This window comes from Danio rerio, chromosome 6 (assembly GCF_049306965.1).
Source record: "Danio rerio strain Tuebingen ecotype United States chromosome 6, GRCz12tu, whole genome shotgun sequence".
In the NCBI taxonomy this organism is placed as follows: domain Eukaryota; kingdom Metazoa; phylum Chordata; class Actinopteri; order Cypriniformes; family Danionidae; genus Danio; species Danio rerio.
Genome location: NC_133181.1, coordinates 54838776 through 54860904, shown reverse-complemented (window position 1 = coordinate 54860904; position 22129 = coordinate 54838776). Strand labels below are relative to the sequence as shown.

Here is a 22129-nt window from a genome sequence, read left to right as displayed (position 1 = left end):
AAAGTTTCCCATTTGCATTATCATTAATCCTGATTCTAATATGAAAAATTTAATTTTAATAAATTACTAAACATAAACATTTAAACTTTAAACTACATGGCAAAAAAAATCATACATTCATTTTCCTTCAGCTTAGTCCAGTGGTTCTCAAACGTTTTTCATCAAGTACCACCTCAGAAAAAAGTTGTCTTTGCAAGTACCACCATAATGAGCAGTATTGAAATATAGTAGTGTATTAGGTCCAGTAAAGCAGCTAAAGCTCTGTACAGTTCAAAAACGAGGCATATTAGTTCCCAATATTAAGAACATTTAAATTAAAATGTGCTTTTAAATGTTAAAAATGGTAGGTTACTGTTCTTAAAAAGTAAAAAAAAAGAAAAAACTCCATGTTTATCAGTACCTGGAAATGTTGCCTGGACCTCATAAATATAGGCGTTATGTCATCATATTCATATATAAATCATTTTTGATAATTTATTTAAATATATGTAGCATATACATATGATATATTTGATTCATCCGCGTACCACTAGAAGGAAGCCCACGTACCACAGTTTGAGAACCACTGGCTTAGTCCCTTTGTTCATCAGAGGTCGCCATAGTGGAATGAACTGCCAACTTATCCAACACATGTTCTACAAAGCTAATGCTCTTTCAGCTGCAACCCAGTAATAAACACCGATAAACACTCAAATACACGCATACATTTATTTATTTTTCTTATTCGGCTGATTCCCTCTTTTAATCCAAGGTTGCCACAGTGGAATGAACCAGCAACTTATCCAGCATATGTTTAACACAGCGGATGCACTTCCAGCTGCAACCTATCACTGGGAAACATCCACACACACTCATGCACTACGTCCAGTTTAGTTTATTTAATTCACCTACAGCGCATGTGTTTGGACTGTGGGGGAAACCAGAGCACCCGGAGGAAACCCACGGGGAGAACATGCAAACTCCACACAGAAATGCCAACTGATCCAGCCGGGACTCAAACCAGTAACCTTCTTGCTGTGAGCCACCATGTCACCCTTGACAAAAAAAAACATGTTTTAAACAATAAAACAATAATAATATTGCAATAAATATTACAGCTTTCCACTGTATTTTTTACAGTAATAAGAACAACATATAATATAACTGACAGGTTTTAGGAGAATTCAAAACCTCCATAACAAATAACATAAAATACTTTTGTTTATATGTCATATTACTCTTGCAAGGGACTCATATTACTCTTTACTTCAAAAACAGTAGTGGTGTTGAGTTTTGTATCAATCCAAGTGCAGAGGTTATAGCCTCCAACCAGACATCTATCAACTTCACTGTAGATCAATAGGCCTCTAGAGCTACTGATTTATCAAACAGTTAATAGTTAATTAAAGCAGGCTGAGGTAATGAGAGGTAATGGCATGATCGATCACATGGGCAAAAACTGACATGCTCATTTAGATGACAATCAATGCCTGCCCTGATGATCTTCAGCAACCCATGTTTAAATCAGACTCAAAAGCATCCTACTCCTGTTCGTTCAAGCCTGTGCATTAGTAACACATCAAAACGTTGAGCTTTTAATAACACCCAAAATTAATATTGGATCATTATTTTTCTTATTTTCATCTACAAGTTCCAGATATATACTCTAATTATGATCTACAGACGTAGATAGAAATTGTTGGCACCCTTCATTTTTGGGCTAGTTTCATTAGTTTGCCTTTTTAATGCTTCTGTTCAACCACAATTCGAAAGCAATATCTGATATTCATTGGTTTATATTTAGCAATATTTGATTAATCATTACTTTTTTCAGTTTCAAGCTATTTCACTGACAAGTTATTTTTCTTAATTTAATGGAAGGCTACCAACAATAGTTTGTCCACAATAGCGCACCGCACAAGTGATGTGGGCTACTCTTAAAGGAATAGTTCACCCAAAAATTCTAATTCACAAACTACTTACTCTCCCTGAAATGGTTTCAAACTGTTATGAGTTTCTTTCTTCTGTTGAACATAAAAGTAGATATTTTGAAGAAAGCCCGAAATCAGTATCTCTATTCCTAAATCTGCTCTTGATGGAAATAAATAGTTTCCATGAAGGAAATAAAATAAGTCCAGAGCAACATATGAGATGAGTAAATGGCAAAAACTATTTTTCAGTTTAATTGGATTGCATTATGGGACATTGGTTTTTCCTTCAATAATTGTGATGTTAAAAAGTTTGAAAAAGTGACTTTTACTGACATTTGTTATAACCTGAAGTGATATATGCAACATAGGCTCGTTCTAAAAACGGAGCCCTATATATATTTCTGGAGATCGCGAATTATGTAGCCAGAAGTAAGTATGGCAGCATTTCGTCTTTAAAGCGAACGCGACAGGGTGGTATGATGCCATTCTTTTTCGTGTTTACCAGCTGACCGTTTACCTCCATATGGATGGCTTTTTCGGTGTTACCAGTTTGCCCACTGGCTCGCCGTGTATGTCGAAGAACTTGAGAGGTGGAGTGGAGTTGACCAAGATGATGAGGTTCAAGTCTGGCAAAGAACAGTTCTAGAAAGCAGGTAAAACAAAAACAAAAGCTAAAAAAAACAGGGTGAAGTAAATAACAGGGCAAGAATGTGGTATAATCTGAAAAAGTGGTAAAAATTAGGCAGCCGTGAGGGCTTTTCTTTTTCTGGATTGCTTTTGAAAACACTATTGGTTGTGTTTAGGGAAGTGCGCAGGCGCTGATCAATCGATGCTTTTGAAAACACTATAGGTTGTGTTTAGGGAAGTGCATGGGCGATGATCAATCGATGCTTTTGAAAACACTATTGTTTAGGTTTAGGGAAGGAGGAGGGTGGGTAAGTCAATTGGTCAGTCAGTCAGTCAGTCAGTTGACAGTGGCCTCTGTTGGATTTACGCGAGAAGAGTAGGTGTGAATGGCACTTGCGAGAGAAATTTGAGATATGAAAATCAAACACAACGGCCTCTGGTGGATTCATAAAAACAGCAAAAAACGTAGCTCTTGGATGTATTTGGCGCTCTCTAGAAATGTATATAGGGCTACGTTTTCAGAATGAGCCTGGGTTAAATATATTGCATGGGTCGGTGTTGTTAGTAAAAAAACCTAGTAAAAAACTGCTAGCATTTTTTCTCTTCTTTTATGGACTTATTTCTATTTATATTATTTCTTACACAATATATACTTCGTAATACTTAAATGTCAATAAAAGTCGCATTGTTAAACTGCAGAGTTGCATTTTCAACATCTGAAGTCAACAAAGCAGAGATCAAGGTCTCGTGATTCAATTTATAACTGTACAAAAGCAGGAAAACACTTGTCAATTACAAAATATAGAAACCGTTCATTGGCGGACATTTTTGTCTTACTGTAGACTGTAGACTCTGGATCTTATTGACAGGAAAGTAGAAAAAACATGACATTTAAGCACGTTTAGAGCCACTATTTTTTGACACATGAAACGAATGCATATCAAACAGAAATGTCAAAACTGTACTGTAGCATAATGTAAATGTGGCACAAACAAGGGATAAATTCAAACTACAGCATTACATAGATTATTCTATATAGTCTACAGTTAAATTTGCTGTATAAACGTGCAGTACTTACAGTCTCAATACACTTCATAATCAGTCTATAATACTTTAACTTTAATGAGCTTATATATTGATATGATGCCGTGCAAATATATCTACATGACTATAATCATATGCTTTCTTAACTGCTGTTAATTAAGCAAACGATGCACCTATTTGCATTTCAATTTATATACAACTGTGCAATAACAATAGGTCTCTGCTGAAGATGTAGCCTTAAGTCTGATAATAGGTTTTCTATAAGCCTCTTTGTTCTTGTAATCAAATTGATAGGAAATAAATCTACACCTGGTGACAAGTGACAAGCGTGGGTCATAAACCACAAGCAAGATGAGATAGCAGCTAAAAGGGCTTGTTAGAAAAGCCGCTTATTTCGTCTGCGTTCCTCGTAAATTCATGAATGTCACTTTGATTAATGAGTGTTGGCCATACTGATAAAATGAGATACTTTATCTGTTGTCAAGAGATCCAGTTGGTGAGACCTACTTGTGGTTTCGTGATATTTGACAGCACAGAAAACATTGGTGAGAGACGTCCAGGGAGCGGAAACATTATATTTACACAACATATAATTAAAGGCAAAACTGAAGATTTGTTGAGCTTGTTAATTCATTATTGCTCATACTTTTCTGAATACTCTCTAGGAACCAGCCAAAAGAGGTATGAAGCCAGACAATAATAAAATTAACTATACTGTAAAAATATTTTGTGATTCACAAGTGTTGGATATTGCATGATGGGATGTTGATCTCTGCTCTGTTGACTTATGATTTTAAAAATCAGTGACTGATTATGATTTTAACAAAGTGATTTTTATTGACATTTTAGTAGTTTGAAATAATGTAATGTATAAGAAATAATATAGACATAAATACATTGACTGGCCACTTTATTAGGTACACCTTACTAGTAACCCGCCTTTTGCCTTCAGAACTGCCTTAATCCTTCGTGGCATTCAACAAGGTACTGGAAATATTCCTCAGAGATTTTGGTGCATATTGACATGATAGCATCACACAGTTGCAGCAGATTTTTCAGCTGCACATCCATGATGTGAATCTTCTGTTCCACCACATTCCAAATGTGCTCTATTGGATTGAGTCTAGTGACTGTGATTGAGTCTAGTCCATTTAAGTACAAAAAACTCATTGTTATGTTCAAGAAACCAGTAGCCATCAGAAGATGGGTACACTGTGGTCATAAGGGGATAGACATGGTCAGCAACAATACTCAGGTATGCTGTGGCATTGACACGATGCTAAATTGGTACTAGTGGACCTAAAGTGTGCCAAGAAAATATCCCCCACACCATTACACAAAAAGCCTGAACAGTTGATACAAGGCGGGATGGATCCATGCTTTTGTGTTGTTGACGCCAAATTCAGACCCTACCATCAGAATATTGCAGCAGAAATCGAGATTCATCAGACCGGGCAACATTTCTCCAATTTTCTATTGTCCAATTTCTGTTAACCTGTGCCAACTGTAGCCTCAGTTTCCTGTACTTAGCTGGCATGATTGGGACCCGGTGTGGTTCTCTGCTGCTGTAGCCCATCTGTCTCAAGGTTGGATGTGTTGTGTGTTCAGAGATGCTCTTCTGCATACCTCGGTTGTATCAAGTGCTTATTTAAATTACTGTTGCCTTTCTATCAGCTGGAACCAGTCTGGCCATTCTCCTTTGACCTCTGGCATCAACAAGGCATTTGTGCCCACAGAACTGCCGCTCACTTGACATTTTCTGTTTTTCTGATCATTCACTGCAAACCCTAGAGATGGTTGTGCGTGGAAATCCCAGTAGATCAGCAGTTGTTGGAAGAAAGATCAAGATCCCAAAATGCAATTCAAAAGCATAAATAAACGTGAAAAAAAAGAATCACAATATAAAAAAAAAAATTGCGGATATTTTTAAGGTGGAGTAACAACCTAGCAACTATCAGGAACATTCTATAAACCGTCAATGCCTTAGCAACAACCAAAATTAACCTGAACACTAATAACCTTCTAGTAACCACCTGGCATATCACAAAAATCCCCACTGCCCTTGAAACAATCACGAAAAACATTCTAGAAACCTACAACAACAAACAAACTAACAAACTGGTAAACAATAACAAGTAACAACCTCGTAACTTGGGCTGTGCAATTTGGGGAAAATATCTAATTGCGTTTTTTTTTTGACAGATATTGCGATTTGATTAACGATTTAATTTTGCAGTCAAGCTTTAGCTTAATAATCTGTAAGCCGTGGGTCCAATTCTGCGACAGCTCTTAAAAATGACCTGTTTTTGTTTGGTGTCTGTGACTTTGAAACCAAAATATTCCCATATTCCAGCACACGCCATATCCCACTTGTGTGCGTTTTTCTGTTTGTTTTTTTCTCTTTTTTTATTTTTTATTGTGAAAGTAGTTTGGTTGCGCAAGTCTGATTGGGCAGTACTGTATTTTGTACAGTCTGTATTTTGCATTGTCGTTGTATTTGCATCTGTATTTTGTACTGCCTGGAGCCAGCACCTAAGCTTTTCACTCATCATAGCACACGTGCTGCTGATGATGTGGCAATAAAAGTGATTTGATTTGATTTAAAAGGCAAGCGCATATCTTAGCCTTACCCTGAGTTTGTTCACACTCTGCCCGTTTTAACATACATGCTGTATTTTAATGAATTAGCTCTAACTTTTGAAAGCTTTTTCTTCTTTTTACGCAGTTATGCGAGCATTATATTTCACATGCAAGGTGACTGAAATTAAAATTAAAATACAAAAGATACTGAGCCATTACTACAAGTAAAAAAAACAAAAAACAAAACAACAATAATACTTTAAAGGAGAACATTGACGTTTCGAAAAAAACTGAACTGAAACTAAACTATTAAAAATAAACTTGCGGGACTTAATTTATTTTTATTTTACTTTTAGTGATCTGCTTGAGGTAGGTCAATTTATTTTTATGCTTTTGATGAAACAGCGTTCAACTTAAGCTCTTTAGAGCATGCGCTGGACCGTTTCTCAGTGTTTCACTGCAATGCCTTTAAAAAAATTATTATTTAGGCCTATTTTCATTATTCATTTATTTTTTTTTGTTTATTATTATGTACAACAATTGAGACATAAAATGAGATAGTAAAATATAATCAACAACGGAAATGTAAATAAAAACGAAAAGGAAAACATAAATGAAAAAGCTTATTTAATGACTGTCAAGTCCTATCAAAATAGCAAACACTGAACATCTCTCTATATTTAGGCTAAAATACTGCTTCATTTGTTTATCTAGGCCTACTTATTTGTACTAAATGTTTGTGCTTTCATTTTAGTTGTCTTTTATTTCTTCAATTCTACTTTCCAAAATGAACCCTCATTGCACTTATCAATGATAATAAAGTGTTAACAAATTTTTTATGATTAATGATGAAATTATAATGCTTTGTTTAATTGTTTCATCTTCATTTATAAGTACAGTAGCATATTTACCGCTGCTGTATAGGCTATTTCTGTCCGTTCGCATCCCGCCCCTTTGTGCTCCTTGGCGGCATATTCAGAAACTGCAGTCATACATTAAAAACATGTGCTTGCCCATTTAAAGTGGCGGCGGTATAAGCCACGGCGGTAATGGACACATTGAACTCTCACCTACTGTATTTATATTTCATATTGCAGCCTTTTCTGATTAACTAATAGCAATGTTTTAAATTGCGATTTGATTTTGATTTAATCGCACGGCCCTACTTGTAACTATCCAAAAAATCCTAGTAACTCCCTAGCTGCCACCTAGAGCAACCTAACTAACAACTGCCTAGCAACAACTTTGAAACTACCCAGAACATTCTTGAAATGACCTGGAATTTCCCTAGCAACCATCCAACCTGTAATCCAGCAAACTCAGTAGTAAACTACACTGTACATCCAAGAAAACATTTAACAATTTAATGACAACCAGCTAAGCAACCTTACAGCAGCAGAATATCATCAGCCAATCAGGATATTTTAGCAACTGCATAAGAACACTGGAAAACCCAGCCTTGTGGTTGCAGAAGTGAAAATAATTCATAATAAAAAAAAGAACCGTCTGTGTTTTGACAGCTTTTTGTGAAAAGATGAAATCACTCGAGCATGTTCGCTAAACGACAATTACAAAAGAGAAAAAGAGAGATCGATCCATTGAAGCACACTGTTCTCGTCTCCCATGGCAACCCTGGCATTTCTAGTGCATTTCCTGATACACGATGTTCTGTTGTGGAAGGTTACGATGACATGCTAGTTAGCATGTGCCGACTGCACCAGAAATGCAGGAGCAGACAAAAGGAGGACTGTATTTTTAGGAATGGCCTAACTAGGTCATGTGCTTCACGGCCAGGAAAAAAGCTGTGAAAATGGCTGTATTCCCATCACTGCAGAGAGCGTGTGCTTTACTGCAGATACAATGCATTTCAGTGATGACAAGAAAGAAATCTGTGAAGGGTGACTTGGTTTTAAACAAATACCACAATTAAGCAGCTACTGTTTTCGATATTGACAATGAGAATACATATTTATTGAGAGGGGATTTTTTTTAAGGAATGCGTGACACTGAAGACTACAGTAATGAATGTTTTAAATAGTTAATTTTTTGTATAAGCAGCATTGATGACAATAAGATACTCATCATTCATTCATTTTCAGTCGGCTTCATTCATTATATATCCGAGGTCGCCACAGCGCAAAGAACCGCCAACTATTCCAGCATATGTTTTACACAGAAGATGCCCTTCCAGCTACTGGGAAACACACACATACACATACACTATGGCTAATTTTTTGTTTACCCAATTCACTCATGGCGCATGTTTTTCGACTGTGGGGGAAACCAGAGCACCCTGAGGAAACCCATGCCAACATGGGGAGAACATGCAAACTCCATACAGAAACGTCAACTGAGCCGAATTCGAACCAGTGACCTTCTTTCTGTAAGGTGACAGTGCAAACCATTGAGCCACAATGCCACCCAATAAAATACTCATTCATTCATTCCTGGTCCCTTATTTATCAGAGGTCACTACAGTGGAATAAACCGCCAACTATTCCAGCATGTTTTACACCGCAAATGCCCTTTCAGCCGCAACCCAGAACAAACACCCATACACTCTCGCATTCATACACTACTACAGCCAATTTTAAGACTTCACACCTAGCTGATGATTGATTATAAAGCTTGTTTGGCATGCTATCCTGGGAGGGAACCCTGAGCACATAAGTTCCTCAAGCCCGGGGCTCCCTCCCATTTACAAGGCGAGAGGGGAGTTTGAGCTCAGGTAGATCTCGAGAACTCCTCTTCTGTAGTAGCTAATGAATAGATGGTGACTGCACTTAAGAGATAACTATAGTACTTACTAGCTGCATGGATGCATTGGATTAGTCAATTAACTTAAGTTTTTTGGATGGGAGGAAACCCGGGAGGAGGAAAGGAGGAGAAGTAAGGGTGGAAGGGGGGATTCTTCAAAAACGAAGATGGCTGTTATTTGGAACTTAGAGTATTTATAATGGCTTAGGAATTGATTGGTGAATCATAAACTGAATAAAGCGGGACCGACCGCAAGAAATCATAAGCATGTGATCCTCTCGAAATTAGTTTATAACTATACTTCACTTAGTTCATCCAATTTACCTATACTGCATGTCTTTGGACTGTGGGGGAAACCGGAGCACCCAGAGGAAACCCACGCCAACACGGGGAGAACATGCAAACTCCACACAGAAATACCAACTGACCCAGCCGAAGTCGAACCAGCGATCTTCTTACTGTGAGTTGACAGTGTTAACCACTGAGCCACTTAGCGACGGGTCAGTTAGCACTTGTGTGACTTTGGTAATTCAAATATAAGTGCTTAAAAACATCGACTAAGGGTGTCACAATTTCGATTTTAAATCGAAGTCGATCGAAATTTATGCTTAATTTCGATTATCGAATCAAAAAATAGAATCGTCGATGCTGCCACGCCCCCATGTCACGTCAGCTTGGCTTGCCAAGCAGGGAAAAAAAGACGCTTGTAGAAGTGCTTGTTAAACTGCAGACGAAGGAGACCCGTCGACAGAGCTTAAACCCTCTCCTCTTTCAATGAAGTCGCCGGTGTGGAAGCATTTGGGATTTCCAGTGAGTTATGTTGACAACGTTCGTGTTGTCTACAAAAAAAAAACACAGTTTGCAAGCTCTGCTATGTACGTATTAGGGTTCGTCCGATAGACAACACCGGCATCGCGATCCTCCGCCCGCCCCCGTTGCAAATCCGCTCACGCGAAAAGTACACACTCAGGCCCTGTTTATACTAATATGTCTTTGTTTTTAAATTGCATTTTAGAACAACAAAGTTTTGACATCCACAGTGGCGTGTAGCATTTCTGAGCAGCCCTCCTTCCTCACTACTGCTGAAAACGCACATCACGTGACCACACAGACACAGACGCACACACAGCCATGCGCTCGAGACAGCAGGTCCAGGCAGTCAGAGGATCAGTAGACTGCTTCAATCTTTCACTCACTTGTACTTAGTCATTTTAGCGAACACCTCAGATACTGTTGGCTGGTTCCTGTTGGTTGTGCACCTTTTTTTACCGACGCCATTATAACGACACAGATCACTGCCTATTCACGAGTCCCGCAGAAAAAGTGATTGACAGGTGGTAATTATGTGTGTATCTTGCCTTTATTCATTTACTGTATGATTTGTTTATGGGTAAAACAAAGACCATGCAGGTCAGGTAGTTTAAACGGTAGGCTACAAATAATTAATTCGTTATTAATGAATTAATTATTCATAATCGAAAATCGAATCGAATCGTGACCTTAGAATCGAAAATGTAATCGAATCGAGGATTTGGAGAATCGTGACACCCTTAACATCGACAGATACATTTTTGAGTGTTTTTTACAGTACTGTAAAATACAAGCCTACACAAAACACTTAGAAAGAGTTTCGTTATTTTTTTCATGGAATTGCTCATAACATTTATGACCCATCAAAAATATTGTACAACGTTACCGAATATTCATACCAGCATAAACACAAATGGATATAAAATGAAATGTTTAGTCACTTCATGAGAAGTTCATTCAAAAAACGCTTTACGTATCTATTTTGAGATGACATGCAGCTCTGATTCTCATTCTCTGAATAGAATATATATTAATGAGGTCATGGGCCAATAAAGTGGCCAGTCTGCGGCTGATCCTCTTCACCTTTACTAGGAAAAGTCCAAGCTTTGTGAATCTGCTCTCTGAGCCATCTGAGTTCAATAAGTCACCACTACACACTTGAATTATACAAGGAGATTATATTTTCCAAAGGATTTATTTTTAATACAACCAGTGCTCTACCTGGCAGCAACATTATCACAACATTTCATTTAGTGTGATATGGAGAGGATTTGATATGACTTTTTTTCCTTTCTCCAGTGCCTTTGCCGCTCTGAGAGAAATATTAGAATATGAGGGGTATTTCAGAATCATTTGTGACGCCTGCTAAAGGAAAAATGTCTAAACTTACATATTAAGCCTAAGGGGTAAAACTCATTTGTGGTATAGATTTGAAGAGGTCATAGGATGGTTGCAATGTTTTCCTTTTCCTTTAGTGTGTAATATTTCAGTTTGCACATCTATAAAATTTGCAAAGTTACAAAGCGTCTGCCACAAAAAGCTAATTATTATATTTTAATGGAAAACACAGATGTTTTCCATTAGTTCTCTGCATCGAAATTATATTTATACCTACTGTTGCATCTTTAATATTCCCTAAAGGGATAGTTCATGATGATTTCCTCACAATCAAATATGGTAGCACAATATTGGAAAAAACTGACATTGTGATTTTTTTTCTGCAATATAGTCACCGGCCACTTTATTAGGTACACCTGTCCAAACTAGTTGTTAACGCACATTAGTAATCAGTCAATCACAATGCATTCAGGCATGCAGACATGGTCTGCAAGATGATCTGCTGCAGGTCAAACCGTGCATCAGAATGGGGAAGTAAGGTGGTTTAGGTGACTTTGAAAGCGGCATGGTTGTTTGGGGCAGATGGGCTGTTCTGAGCATTTCAGAAACTTCTGATCTACTGGGATTTTTATGCACAACCATATCTAGGGTTTACAGAAAATGGTCCAAAAAAGAGAAAATATCCAGTGAGGGGCAGTTCTGTGGGCGCAAATGTCTTGTTGATGCCAGAGGACAGAGGAGAATGGCCAAACTGTTTCCAACAGTAAACAATTGTTGCAACAGAGGTATGAAGAAGAGCATCTCTGAATGCACAACATGTCCAACCTTGAGGGCGATAGGATACAGCAGCAGAAGACCACACTGGGTGCCACTCCTGTCAGCTAAGTACAGGAAACTGAGGCTACAATTCGCACAGTCTCACCAAAATTAGACAATAGAAGATTGTAAAATTATTTCCTGGTCTGATGAGTCTTGATTTCTGCTGCAACATTCGGATGGTAGGATCAGAATTTGCCGTCAACAACATGATAGTATGATTCCATGCTGCCTTGTATCATCGGTTCAGGCTGGTGATGGTGGTGGTGTAATGGTATGGCGGATATTTTCTTAGCACACTTTGGGTCCACTAGTACCAATTGAGCATCGTGTCAACGCCACAACCTACCTGACCATGTCCATCCCGTAATGACCACAGTGTACTCATTTTCTGATGGCTACTTTCATTAGGATAACCCACCATGTCATAAAGCACAAATCATTTCAGACTGATTTCTAGACCATAACAATGACTTCACTGTACTCAAATGGCCTCCACAGTCACCAGTTCTCAATCCAATAGAGCCCGTTTACGAAGTGATGGAACGGGAGATTGGCATCATGGATGTGCAGCCGACAAATCTGCAGCAACTGTGTGACGCTATCATGTTAATATGGACCAAAATCTCTGAGGAATATTTCCAGTACATTGTTGAACCTATGCCACAACAGATTATGGAAGTTCTGAAGGCAAAAGGAGGTCCAACCTGGTACTAATAAGGTGTACCTAATAAAGTGGCCAGTCAGTGTAGTTTGCGATATAAATATGACTTATTTAAATTACTCTATTTGGGTAGAATTCATAACTTTACAAGAATAGGGAGTTTTCATTGTATTATTAATTAAATGCAAACGGAATTATTCCTTTTTTCCAAGTTTAGCTTGAAATCTTAAATACTGGCCTTAAAATAATCTTTCACTCTGTTAGGATTTTCTGGTTAATTCGAATCTCAAATCAACATTGCAGATTCTGCGATGTGACTATTGTGTATGCGCATATTGCGATAACGATGCTGAAACAATATGTTGTGCAGATCTACACTCAAGTGATTAACTTAAATACATTTCTTTCTTCTGTTAAACATAAAACAAGAAGAACCCCCCATAGTATATCTTTCTTTGTGTTCAACAGAAGAAAGAAACTCATAAAGGTAAATTATGACAAAAGTTATATTTTTGGGTGAACTATCCCTTTAAAACTTATTTTATTGCACAATTTCAAGTTTAAATGTAAACTTACTTTTCCTTCTTCGCTTCAGACCCAGAGGGCCGCAGACTAAAGGGCATTCAAAGGAGTACAGAGACAGGACTCGCCGTAGAGATGCCCAGTCGTACAGTCCGGCAGGCCAGCCATGAATCCATCGAGGACAGCATGAACAGCTATGGGTCAGAGGGAAAGTGAGTATTCAAACTTCTTATGTTGCTTTACAACCCCATCAGTAAGTCCTGCACCACATCAAACACACAAACAGTACATATAATCTTGTTTCCGTTTAGTCAACCAGTTTTGTTTCAACCTTTTAATAATCCAGGGAACTTTTATTTTATTTTATAGGAAACATTTGTAGAACGAAAAACTACTAAAGATTTAAAAGGTGCATTATGAGACATTAATGCAAACAAATAACTTTTACGAGTGCATTCAAAGCAACATTGTAACTGAATAGATTCATTCATTCATTTTCTTTTCGGCTTAGCCCCTCTATTCATCCGGGGTTACCACAGCGGAATGAACCGCCAACTTATCCAGCACATTTTTACGCAGCGGATGCCCTTCCAGCCGCAACCCATCTCTGGGAAACTGAACAGACTCTTAAAAATAAAAGTTCTTTAAAGCCATCAATGGAGAAATCTTTAACATCCATTTACAGATGGTAAAAAAGTGTTACATTATGAAATATACATAAGCATTTATACAAACAGATTTATTCAAATATGCTTGAATTGCAATGAACTAGATTAAATAAACTTCTAAAAGAAAACTGTAAACCAGTAACATTAGGTAACCATGCCTGTTATTTACGTGCAGCGTGAAAAAATAAACTGGCTGTCATCTACACTAAACCATAAATTATTCATAAACAGGATATCATGTAGCATTATAACGTTAATTAACTATATTTAAAAAAAAACATTATCAACATAAAAAAATGCTGAAGGAAAAAAAAAACACAAAAAACATTTCCCAAGAAGCTTGACAGATATAAAATATTATTTTGAAAAGGCATTTAGTGTGTTTTTGGTTCATTTAAAAAGACTGTTGTTACTGTGAAGAAGGGCCTGATTTAGAAATCTAGGCTAACACTTCCTCTGTTAACACCTGCCTAAAGGAGTTCACCAAACCTGACAATTCTGTCATCATTTACTCACCCTTCACTTGTTCTAAACCTGTTTGAGATTCTTTCTTCTATTAAACACAAAAAAAGACATTTTGAAGAAAGCTGAAAACCTGTAACCATTGACTTACATAGGATTTGTTTTTAAGTCATGGTAGCAGACTGGTTTCCAGTATCCTTCAAAATGTCCTTTTCAAGGTTCAACAGAACTTTAGAAGAGGGCAAATACCTGTAAAATAGTGAGTAAATTTAAATTTTGAGTGCATCTCTTTAAATCATGTTAACAAACATGATCTTACAAAATAATGTAGGCAATGCAATTCCATGTTATTTATGTGCGGCGTGAAGAATAAAACCGGCTTTCATCCACACTAAACCATGAGGAATTTATATGCAGGATACCACTAAGCATTATAATGTTAACTAACTTTGTAAAACACACAATGACTTAACGTTACCTTACACTTCAAGAATCAACACTGAAGGAAAAAAACACCAAAAACATTGCCGAAAAAGCTTGACAGATATAAAACATTATTTTGCAAAACCATATTGTATGTTTTCGCTTCGCTTAACTGGCACATTGGATAAAAATTTAAAAGACTGTTGTTATTGTGAAGTGACAGATGAGCTTCAGAAACCTAGGCTAACGTTAGCCTAACGTTAACCTCTGTTCACGTTGCTTAATGATTCAGCTAACGTTAGAGGTGTTCGTGGCGTCATTCAGATAAATTGCAAGTAACATTAATGTTCAATTGTTATATTAAAATTGCGTTAGCACCTATTTAATGATAATATAAACATTTGGCGCCAAACTTACAGCAGGCTAATGACGATGACTGAAGCAACTGACGTCCTGTCGCGTTCGCGCGTCTCATATTCACGTCACGTTATTTTGGACATCAGTAAACACCACAAGTTGCATATTAAACTGAATTTGAGTGGGAAAAGAGTCACTTAAAATGAAAAAGCGATGTTTCGTTCTTATCATTACAGTCTGTATAATCCATTCCGGAAAAAAAATTGTATAAATTAGCATAATATATTTTAATGGTTTATGTAAATTGGTCACATGCTGCTTTTACCCAATCAGGACACAAGCGATTATGTAAACAAGGACAGTAAATCTTTTTATTGATAAACAAAATCACATAGGCAATAATACATATGAAGCAATGATATACAGTACAATAATGACAAAAGAAAGAACTAATAAATGGAAAAATGTGGTTTTACATGTCAGAAAAAAAGTAAATTACAGTGTTTTTAAAGCTTTTTTGATCTTATAAATTGACCAATGAGATAAATTTCTCAAACTCTTTTACAAAAACAGCAGGCTAAATAGAGGTATGAATGTTAAAATTATTTTGCAAGCAGCAAAATCTAAGTAATGTCATTTCTTTAAAAAGGATTATAATAAATTAGTGGAAAGTAATAAATGAACAGAGTAAAACATCAGTGTATGTTGTACTTAACCTGTATAGGTAACCTGGCTGGTGCAAAGTGTAAAACATGAAGCAAAACAAACCAGAAATAAATAATCATTAAGAATGTAAAAAGCCCCTTTCTTTCCAACAAAAGCAGATATTTCAAATTGATGGTTTCTGTTTAATCAGTACAAAAAGCTCATTCAGTACCTTTCCAAGTACTCCATTTAATTAACTGGATAATAAAAAAATAGCCCTGGTTGCAAATGGCTCTCACAATTCAACTTTTATTAGTCTGGGATAGTGGAGCGCCAGGCACAAAATAACGTGGGGTTAAATGTAACACAGAGTTTTAAGGTATTTGCTCAGGGTTAACCATGGCATGCTTCCAAGGTTTTTACCACAGTGTCAGCAGACGTCTTCCTGCCAATTATTGTTAGAAATTTTGATGAGAAACACAGGAGAAATCATTTTTGCAGCATAACAGTATTTTTTTTACTAGAGTCAATATTTTTTATTTAAGAAAAATCTGCGAAAGTATGAACCTAACATCTAATACTGCTGTGATTACTGTCTTCAAGGCTAAAAGATGAAACCATTTTGAAAGATGTATAAAACACAGTTACTGCTAGTCAGTTTTAGTTGTAACAGGATGTTACAATTAGGCCACACATTGTTGGACACCAATTAGCCTAACAAAATAACTTTTTGAATTTTTAGTGTAATTCTGAGAACTTTTTCTAATAAAATGTTTTTAATAGAAAATATTTTTATAGAATTTTTTTTATTGCTAATAATGCAAATAAATGCATTGTATAATGGATAAATAAAAATGCAAATAGATTCAAATGAGTTCATCCAATAAATAAACTAACATGCTGTGCTATGTAGAACAAAACAATCTGCCAATTACTGAGGAAATATGGCTACCATGTAAAGTAAACTGAATTTAAATTATTTGTGTGAAATCTGCCTTTATAATCTGCCATCTTTCAGATAAGATGTTAAATCGAGGTCCTGACTCTTTGTTGGCATTAAAAATCCCACAGCACTTCTCGAGAGCAGGGGTGTAACCCCGATGTCCTGGCCAAAGTCCCTCTATCAGCCCTTACGATCATGGCCTCCCAATCATCTCCATCCACTGAAATAGCTCTATCACTGTCTCTTCCCTCCACCTATAGTTGGTGTGTGGTGAGCGCACTGGTGCCGTTGTCCTGTGGCAGCCATCGCATCATCCAAGTGGATGCTGCACACTGGTGGTGGTTTGGAGAGACTCCTCTCATGATTGTGAAGCGCTTTGAATGTATGGCCATACACAATAAATGCACTTTATAAATACTTCTTACATTGCATTACATTACATTATAAGCATGTGTTACAACTAGGGCCAGCAAATCTAAGGACATTTTTTGCTATTTCTGCGCAGAATTTTGTTAAAAATCTGCAAATTTATGTGGAATGATTTTGGGAGTTAACTAAAACCTTAATATATGAAGTAAAAAGTAAAACATTTTTAACTTGTATTTAATGTTTACAATGCAAATCCAATTAGATCTACTATATTGGGTAAACAAATCAAGTCTTTCATATAATATATCTGCTAAAAGACAGAAAATATGACTTTACAAACTGTACTGTAAATAAATCATATAAATATTTTCATATTAGTCAATAATATTAATTTAAAAACTGAATAAATATGAATTTACACACATTTACACAAGTAAATAAACAGAATCAATTATGGGCTAAAAATCTGCGGAGCTTTGCAGAATACTGCGCACACAGATTAGAGTAAAGAGTAAAATTTTGACTTCTGGCACTTTTGGCAATACTGTACAGCAGGGGTGCTCAATCCTGTTCCTGGAGATCTACCTTCCAGCAAAGTTCAGATCCAACCCTGATCAAACACACCTGAGGCAATTAATTAGGACCTGAACAGCACTTGATAACTCAGGCACAGTGGCGCAAAAAGGGGGTATGCAGTATATGCGGCGCATAGGGGCGCCACACATGGGGGGCGCCATTGTGCCACAACTATTTTTTAAATTATCCATATTAAAAGTTTCAAATAGTATATATTAATAATTTATATATATATATATATATATATATATATATATATATATATATATATATATATATATATATATATATATATATATATATATATAGTTAAAAATGTTTATTTAGCATTTTATACGTGTATAATATTGTATTTTATTAAATTACAAAATCATTCCACCCATCCCCCCCATTTTTTATACCATATACATGTTTTTATGAATTTATTATGTATCATATTGATTCATCAGGGCTTTTGGTAACTTCTTAGCTCAAAACTATTTTAATTTTAGCTACAAACAAAGTTTTAACATTTCAATTAAATAGAACATTTCACACAGTTTGTTTCTGTTTTTTTTTTTTTACACTAAACATTTGACAGTCTTTTTTATTTCACTTTTAGCAGTTTTAGTCAATTGTTCTTGCAAAGACAGAGCTTACACTTCTCACAGTATGCATGTGAGAAGTAATCGCAATGTTCTTTTGCCCTTTAGGACTCCCATGTCAATGATTTTGTTTTGACAAATGTAGTACAAAAAGTCCAAAAGCAAGGCTAGTCAAGGTGCTATAATCATTTAGTAAGGTAAAATTAAACTGAGGCGAAATTTGGGGTGGTATGAGATGCATTTCTTTGCGACTTAACATGCTTAATGTAATAATACCTTTTACTACTTCATACTATTTCAGTTGTGTTCAGAACTGCGAAACTGTATTTTTTGGAAGTATATTGATATCTTTATGAAAAAATATCTTTAATTTATTGATGGAAATATTTTCCACATTTTATCACTTGCCTGTTTTAAAATATAGTTGGATTGAAGGGGGGGCGCGGAAAAGTTGAAGCCGCATACCCATCAGTAAGTGTGCAGTTGCGCCCCTGCTCAGGCAGGTGTGTTTGATATGGGTTGCAACTGAAATCTGCAGGAAGGTAGATCTCCAGGAACAGGGTTGGTCACCCCTGCTGTACAGAAACCACAGGTCCGGCGATCATACTTTCAGTGCTCATTTGTAGGAGAGGCTTGTGTGTTGTTGGTAAAAAAATATGGTTTGTAACCCCATTACTCTGTTCAGTATTTGGCCAAAACCAAAAAGTGTTACTTTGTGCCCCGCTCTCCCCTACATTTCTTATGTTATTGCAATGGGATGTTCTTCCAGTACCACAAAAAAAGCATACAAAGTGTTTTTACTCTCAGGAGAGTGTGCTTATATCGAGCTATAAATAAAAAAGCGTTTGAGGTATTCCCATAAGTTACATAACCATCAATATGAGCCCATCTTCTCAGTAATAAACTTTTTCTCCCTTTCTGAATGAAATCCAGAGTTGAGATATTTACTGTAAACTGGTTTCAGATCTGGACACCGTCTGCCGTGTCACATCAAAGCCGCAGGTTTGGGGATTTGCGTGATGTGGTCTTATATTAGCTGCGTGGAGGACAAAAGCTGGTTAACTTCAATTTCAGTGTGCTTGAAAGTTTGGATACAGAAAGGGAGAAAATATTTGCTGTCCTGCTATGGATGAGTTACAAGCTTGTTTTATTTGTAATTATCAACCATTGCTACAATGTTAAATATGATTTTTGGAAGTTGAAAATTAAGCTTATTGGAGTATGTTTTATCTCCACGCCGTAAAAAATTACAAGAAAAAAGACAAGAAATGTTAAATCTTTAATCAAGTTTCAACATTTTTTAGTTATGCAAAGTTAAAGTTATGCAAAGTTTAACTTAATATGTTTAATTCATTTATTCATGATTTAATTTATTGTAACTTGAAATTAGCAAAAAAATAAAAAATATTTAATTCAACTAAAAAAAGCAAGGGTGGCATAGTGGCTCAGTGGTAAGCACTGTTGCCTCCCAGCAAGAAGGTCACTGGTTCAAGTCCCGGCTGGACCAGTTGTCATTTCTGTGTGGAGTTTGCATGTTCTCCTCGTGTTGGCTTGGGTTTCCTCTGGGTGCTTCAGTTTTCCCCACAGTCATGCAGTTTAATTTCATTCATTTCGGCTTAGTCCCTTTATTACTGTAATTAGGAGTCGCCACAGCGGAATGAACCGCCAACATCAGTATATTTTTTACGCAGCCGATGCCCTTCCAGCTGCGACCCATCACTGTGAAATACCCATACACTCTCATTTACACGCATACACTTTAGACAATTTAGTTTACCCAATTCACTTTACCGCATACCTCTGAAATTCTAAGCTGAAGGAAAATGAACGAATGAATGAATAAATAAAGACAGCAGTAATTTTTTTTACCCAGTGTATTTAAAATAGTTAAATAATTGTGTTACTTGTGCTGTTTCTTTTTTTTCAGTGTTTTTATTCTAAACAAATGATACATTTCTGAAATAATAATAATAATTATTATAATAATAATAACTATATTTTATTTGAAATTTCATAAAAAATATGATCAAACATTAAAAAATAAAACAAATATTAACATTTTACTATTAGCAATTAAATTATTGTATTTCTTTTTATACTGGTCCACCTTCATCTTTTATTTATAGACTTAAATGGTCCAAAATGTGGCCGCCCGTTTGCTCACGAGTAGCCACAAAAATGACCATATCACATCAATATTATGATCGCGACATTGGTTGTTGTTTCATTTGCGAATAGATGATAAAATTTTACTCTTTGTTAATAAAACCTTGCAAAACCTAGCACCACCATATCTTTCTAATTTGATCACTCCTAAAGCCCAAACCCATTCGTTTAGATCAAATTCTGACTGCCATCTATTGCTAATACCTCGATCTCGTCTCAAATGCAGAGGCATAAGTTACCATTGGAATTAGAACTTAAATAAAATAAGTTACCATTAATTTCCCAGAGATGGGTTGTGGCTGGAAGAGCATCTGCTGCTTAAAAACATGCTGGATAAGTTGGCGGTTCATTCCGCTGTGGCGACCCCAGATTAATAAAGGGACTAAGCCGACAAGAAAATGAATGAATGAATGAAGTTACAGTACCATTAAAAATCAGAATAGCAATCACTCTTTTTATTTTTAAATCGATGTTAAAGACTCATCTTTTTTGAATGGCTGTTTTAGGCTATATTAATTTGCTTCTTTCTTGGAAACTTTTAGTTGTTACTATTGTTTTATATTGTTGTTTTTATTGTAGTGTATTGCTGTTTTTTTTATCCTGCTCCTGCTATTGTAGAGCACCTTAGTCGACCAAAGATTGTAAACAGGTATGCGCTAGAAATAAACTTTGATTTGATTTAATTTTGCTCTAAAAAAACTGAGAATTTTCAAGTGATTTTTCCCTCATAGCTGCATATTTAATCAAATAACAATAAAACTGGGTTTGTTCAAATGGTTGGATAACCATTAATTAAAACATGTTTTGCTTTTGGATTTGATTTGCAGTGGTGCAGTGGTTAGCTCTGTCGCCTCAGCAAGAAGGTCACTGGTTCATAATTAAATTAAGTTAAGCCAACATAAAGCATTTAGTGTATAAAGCATTTAAATAATAATAATAATAATAATAATAATAATAATAATAATAATAATAATAATAAGTGTTAATAGTTTATAATCTACAGACCATTAATTCAAAAATAATTTTGCTCTTGAGTTCAATTTGCCTAAAATAAGATTGTAACATTGTAATTAAAATGAATAGAAATGTGTCGTAATTAAATAAGTTACATTCATGATTTTTTTTTGAGTGCATAAAGCTTGATTAAAAATATTTTGACAAAAAGAAGCACTAAAATAAGGAACCAATAAAAAAAAATTGTTTGTTAATAAGTATTAAACAGTTTATAATCTGCTGACCTTAAAATTATTTTTTATTTCAAAGCTGCATAAAAAAAAAATAAATAAATAAATAAATATTTGGTTTGTTTAAATGGCAGGATAACCATGGGTTCAAAAATAAGTTTGCCTCTCCATTCAATTTGCCAAAAATAAGATGAGATAACAATTCAAATGAGTGGAGTGTGTCATAATTTAATTAAGTTACACCAATGATCTTTTTTTTGAGTGCATAGAGCTCAGTATTCAAAGCTATAGAGCTAAATTCCTTCATTCATTTTCTTTTTGGCTTATTTCCATTATTAATCTGGGGTCGCCACAGTGGAATGAACCGCCACCATATCCAGCATATGTTTCACGCAGCGGATGCCCTTGCAGCTGCAACTCATCACTTGGAAACATATACACTCTTATTCACACACATACACTACGGACAATTTAATTTACCCAATTCACCTACAGCAGGGGTGGCCAACCCTGTTCCTGGAGAGCCACCTTCCTGCAGATTTCAGTTGCAACCCATAATCAACACACCTGCCTGTAATTATCACGTGGTGTTCAGCTCCAATTTAATTGGTTCAGGTGTGTTTGATATGGGATATGAGTGTTTGAACAGGGTTGGCCACCCCTGACCTACAGTTATAGCGCATA

At 35.9% G+C, this 22129-nt stretch overlaps 1 protein-coding gene and 1 long non-coding RNA gene across 11 annotated transcripts in view; one reads left to right on the top strand and one right to left on the bottom strand.

Moving 5' to 3' along the window:
• Nucleotides 1-22129, bottom strand: part of LOC141386368 (uncharacterized) — a 171845-nt gene that overhangs the window by 78276 nt on the left and 71440 nt on the right. For 3 of the 10 annotated variants that reach the window (XR_012408246.1, XR_012408243.1, XR_012408244.1), the window contains exons 2-3: nucleotides 13123-13262; nucleotides 2428-2552 (exon numbers count right to left, since the gene is read on the bottom strand). This is a non-coding gene — a long non-coding RNA (uncharacterized lncRNA). Of the gene's footprint in view, nucleotides 1-2427; nucleotides 2553-13122; nucleotides 13263-15038; nucleotides 15276-22129 lie in introns of those variants that run through there. The other 7 variants (XR_012408247.1, XR_012408245.1, XR_012408240.1 and 4 more) reach the window with 4 other exon arrangements.
• rims4 (regulating synaptic membrane exocytosis 4) overlaps nucleotides 1-22129 on the top strand; it is a 74543-nt gene that overhangs the window by 24067 nt on the left and 28347 nt on the right. The window contains exon 2 of the mRNA XM_694455.10: nucleotides 13142-13280. Coding sequence (XP_699547.4) covers nucleotides 13142-13280 — 139 coding nt within the window. The remainder of the gene's footprint in view (nucleotides 1-13141; nucleotides 13281-22129) is intronic.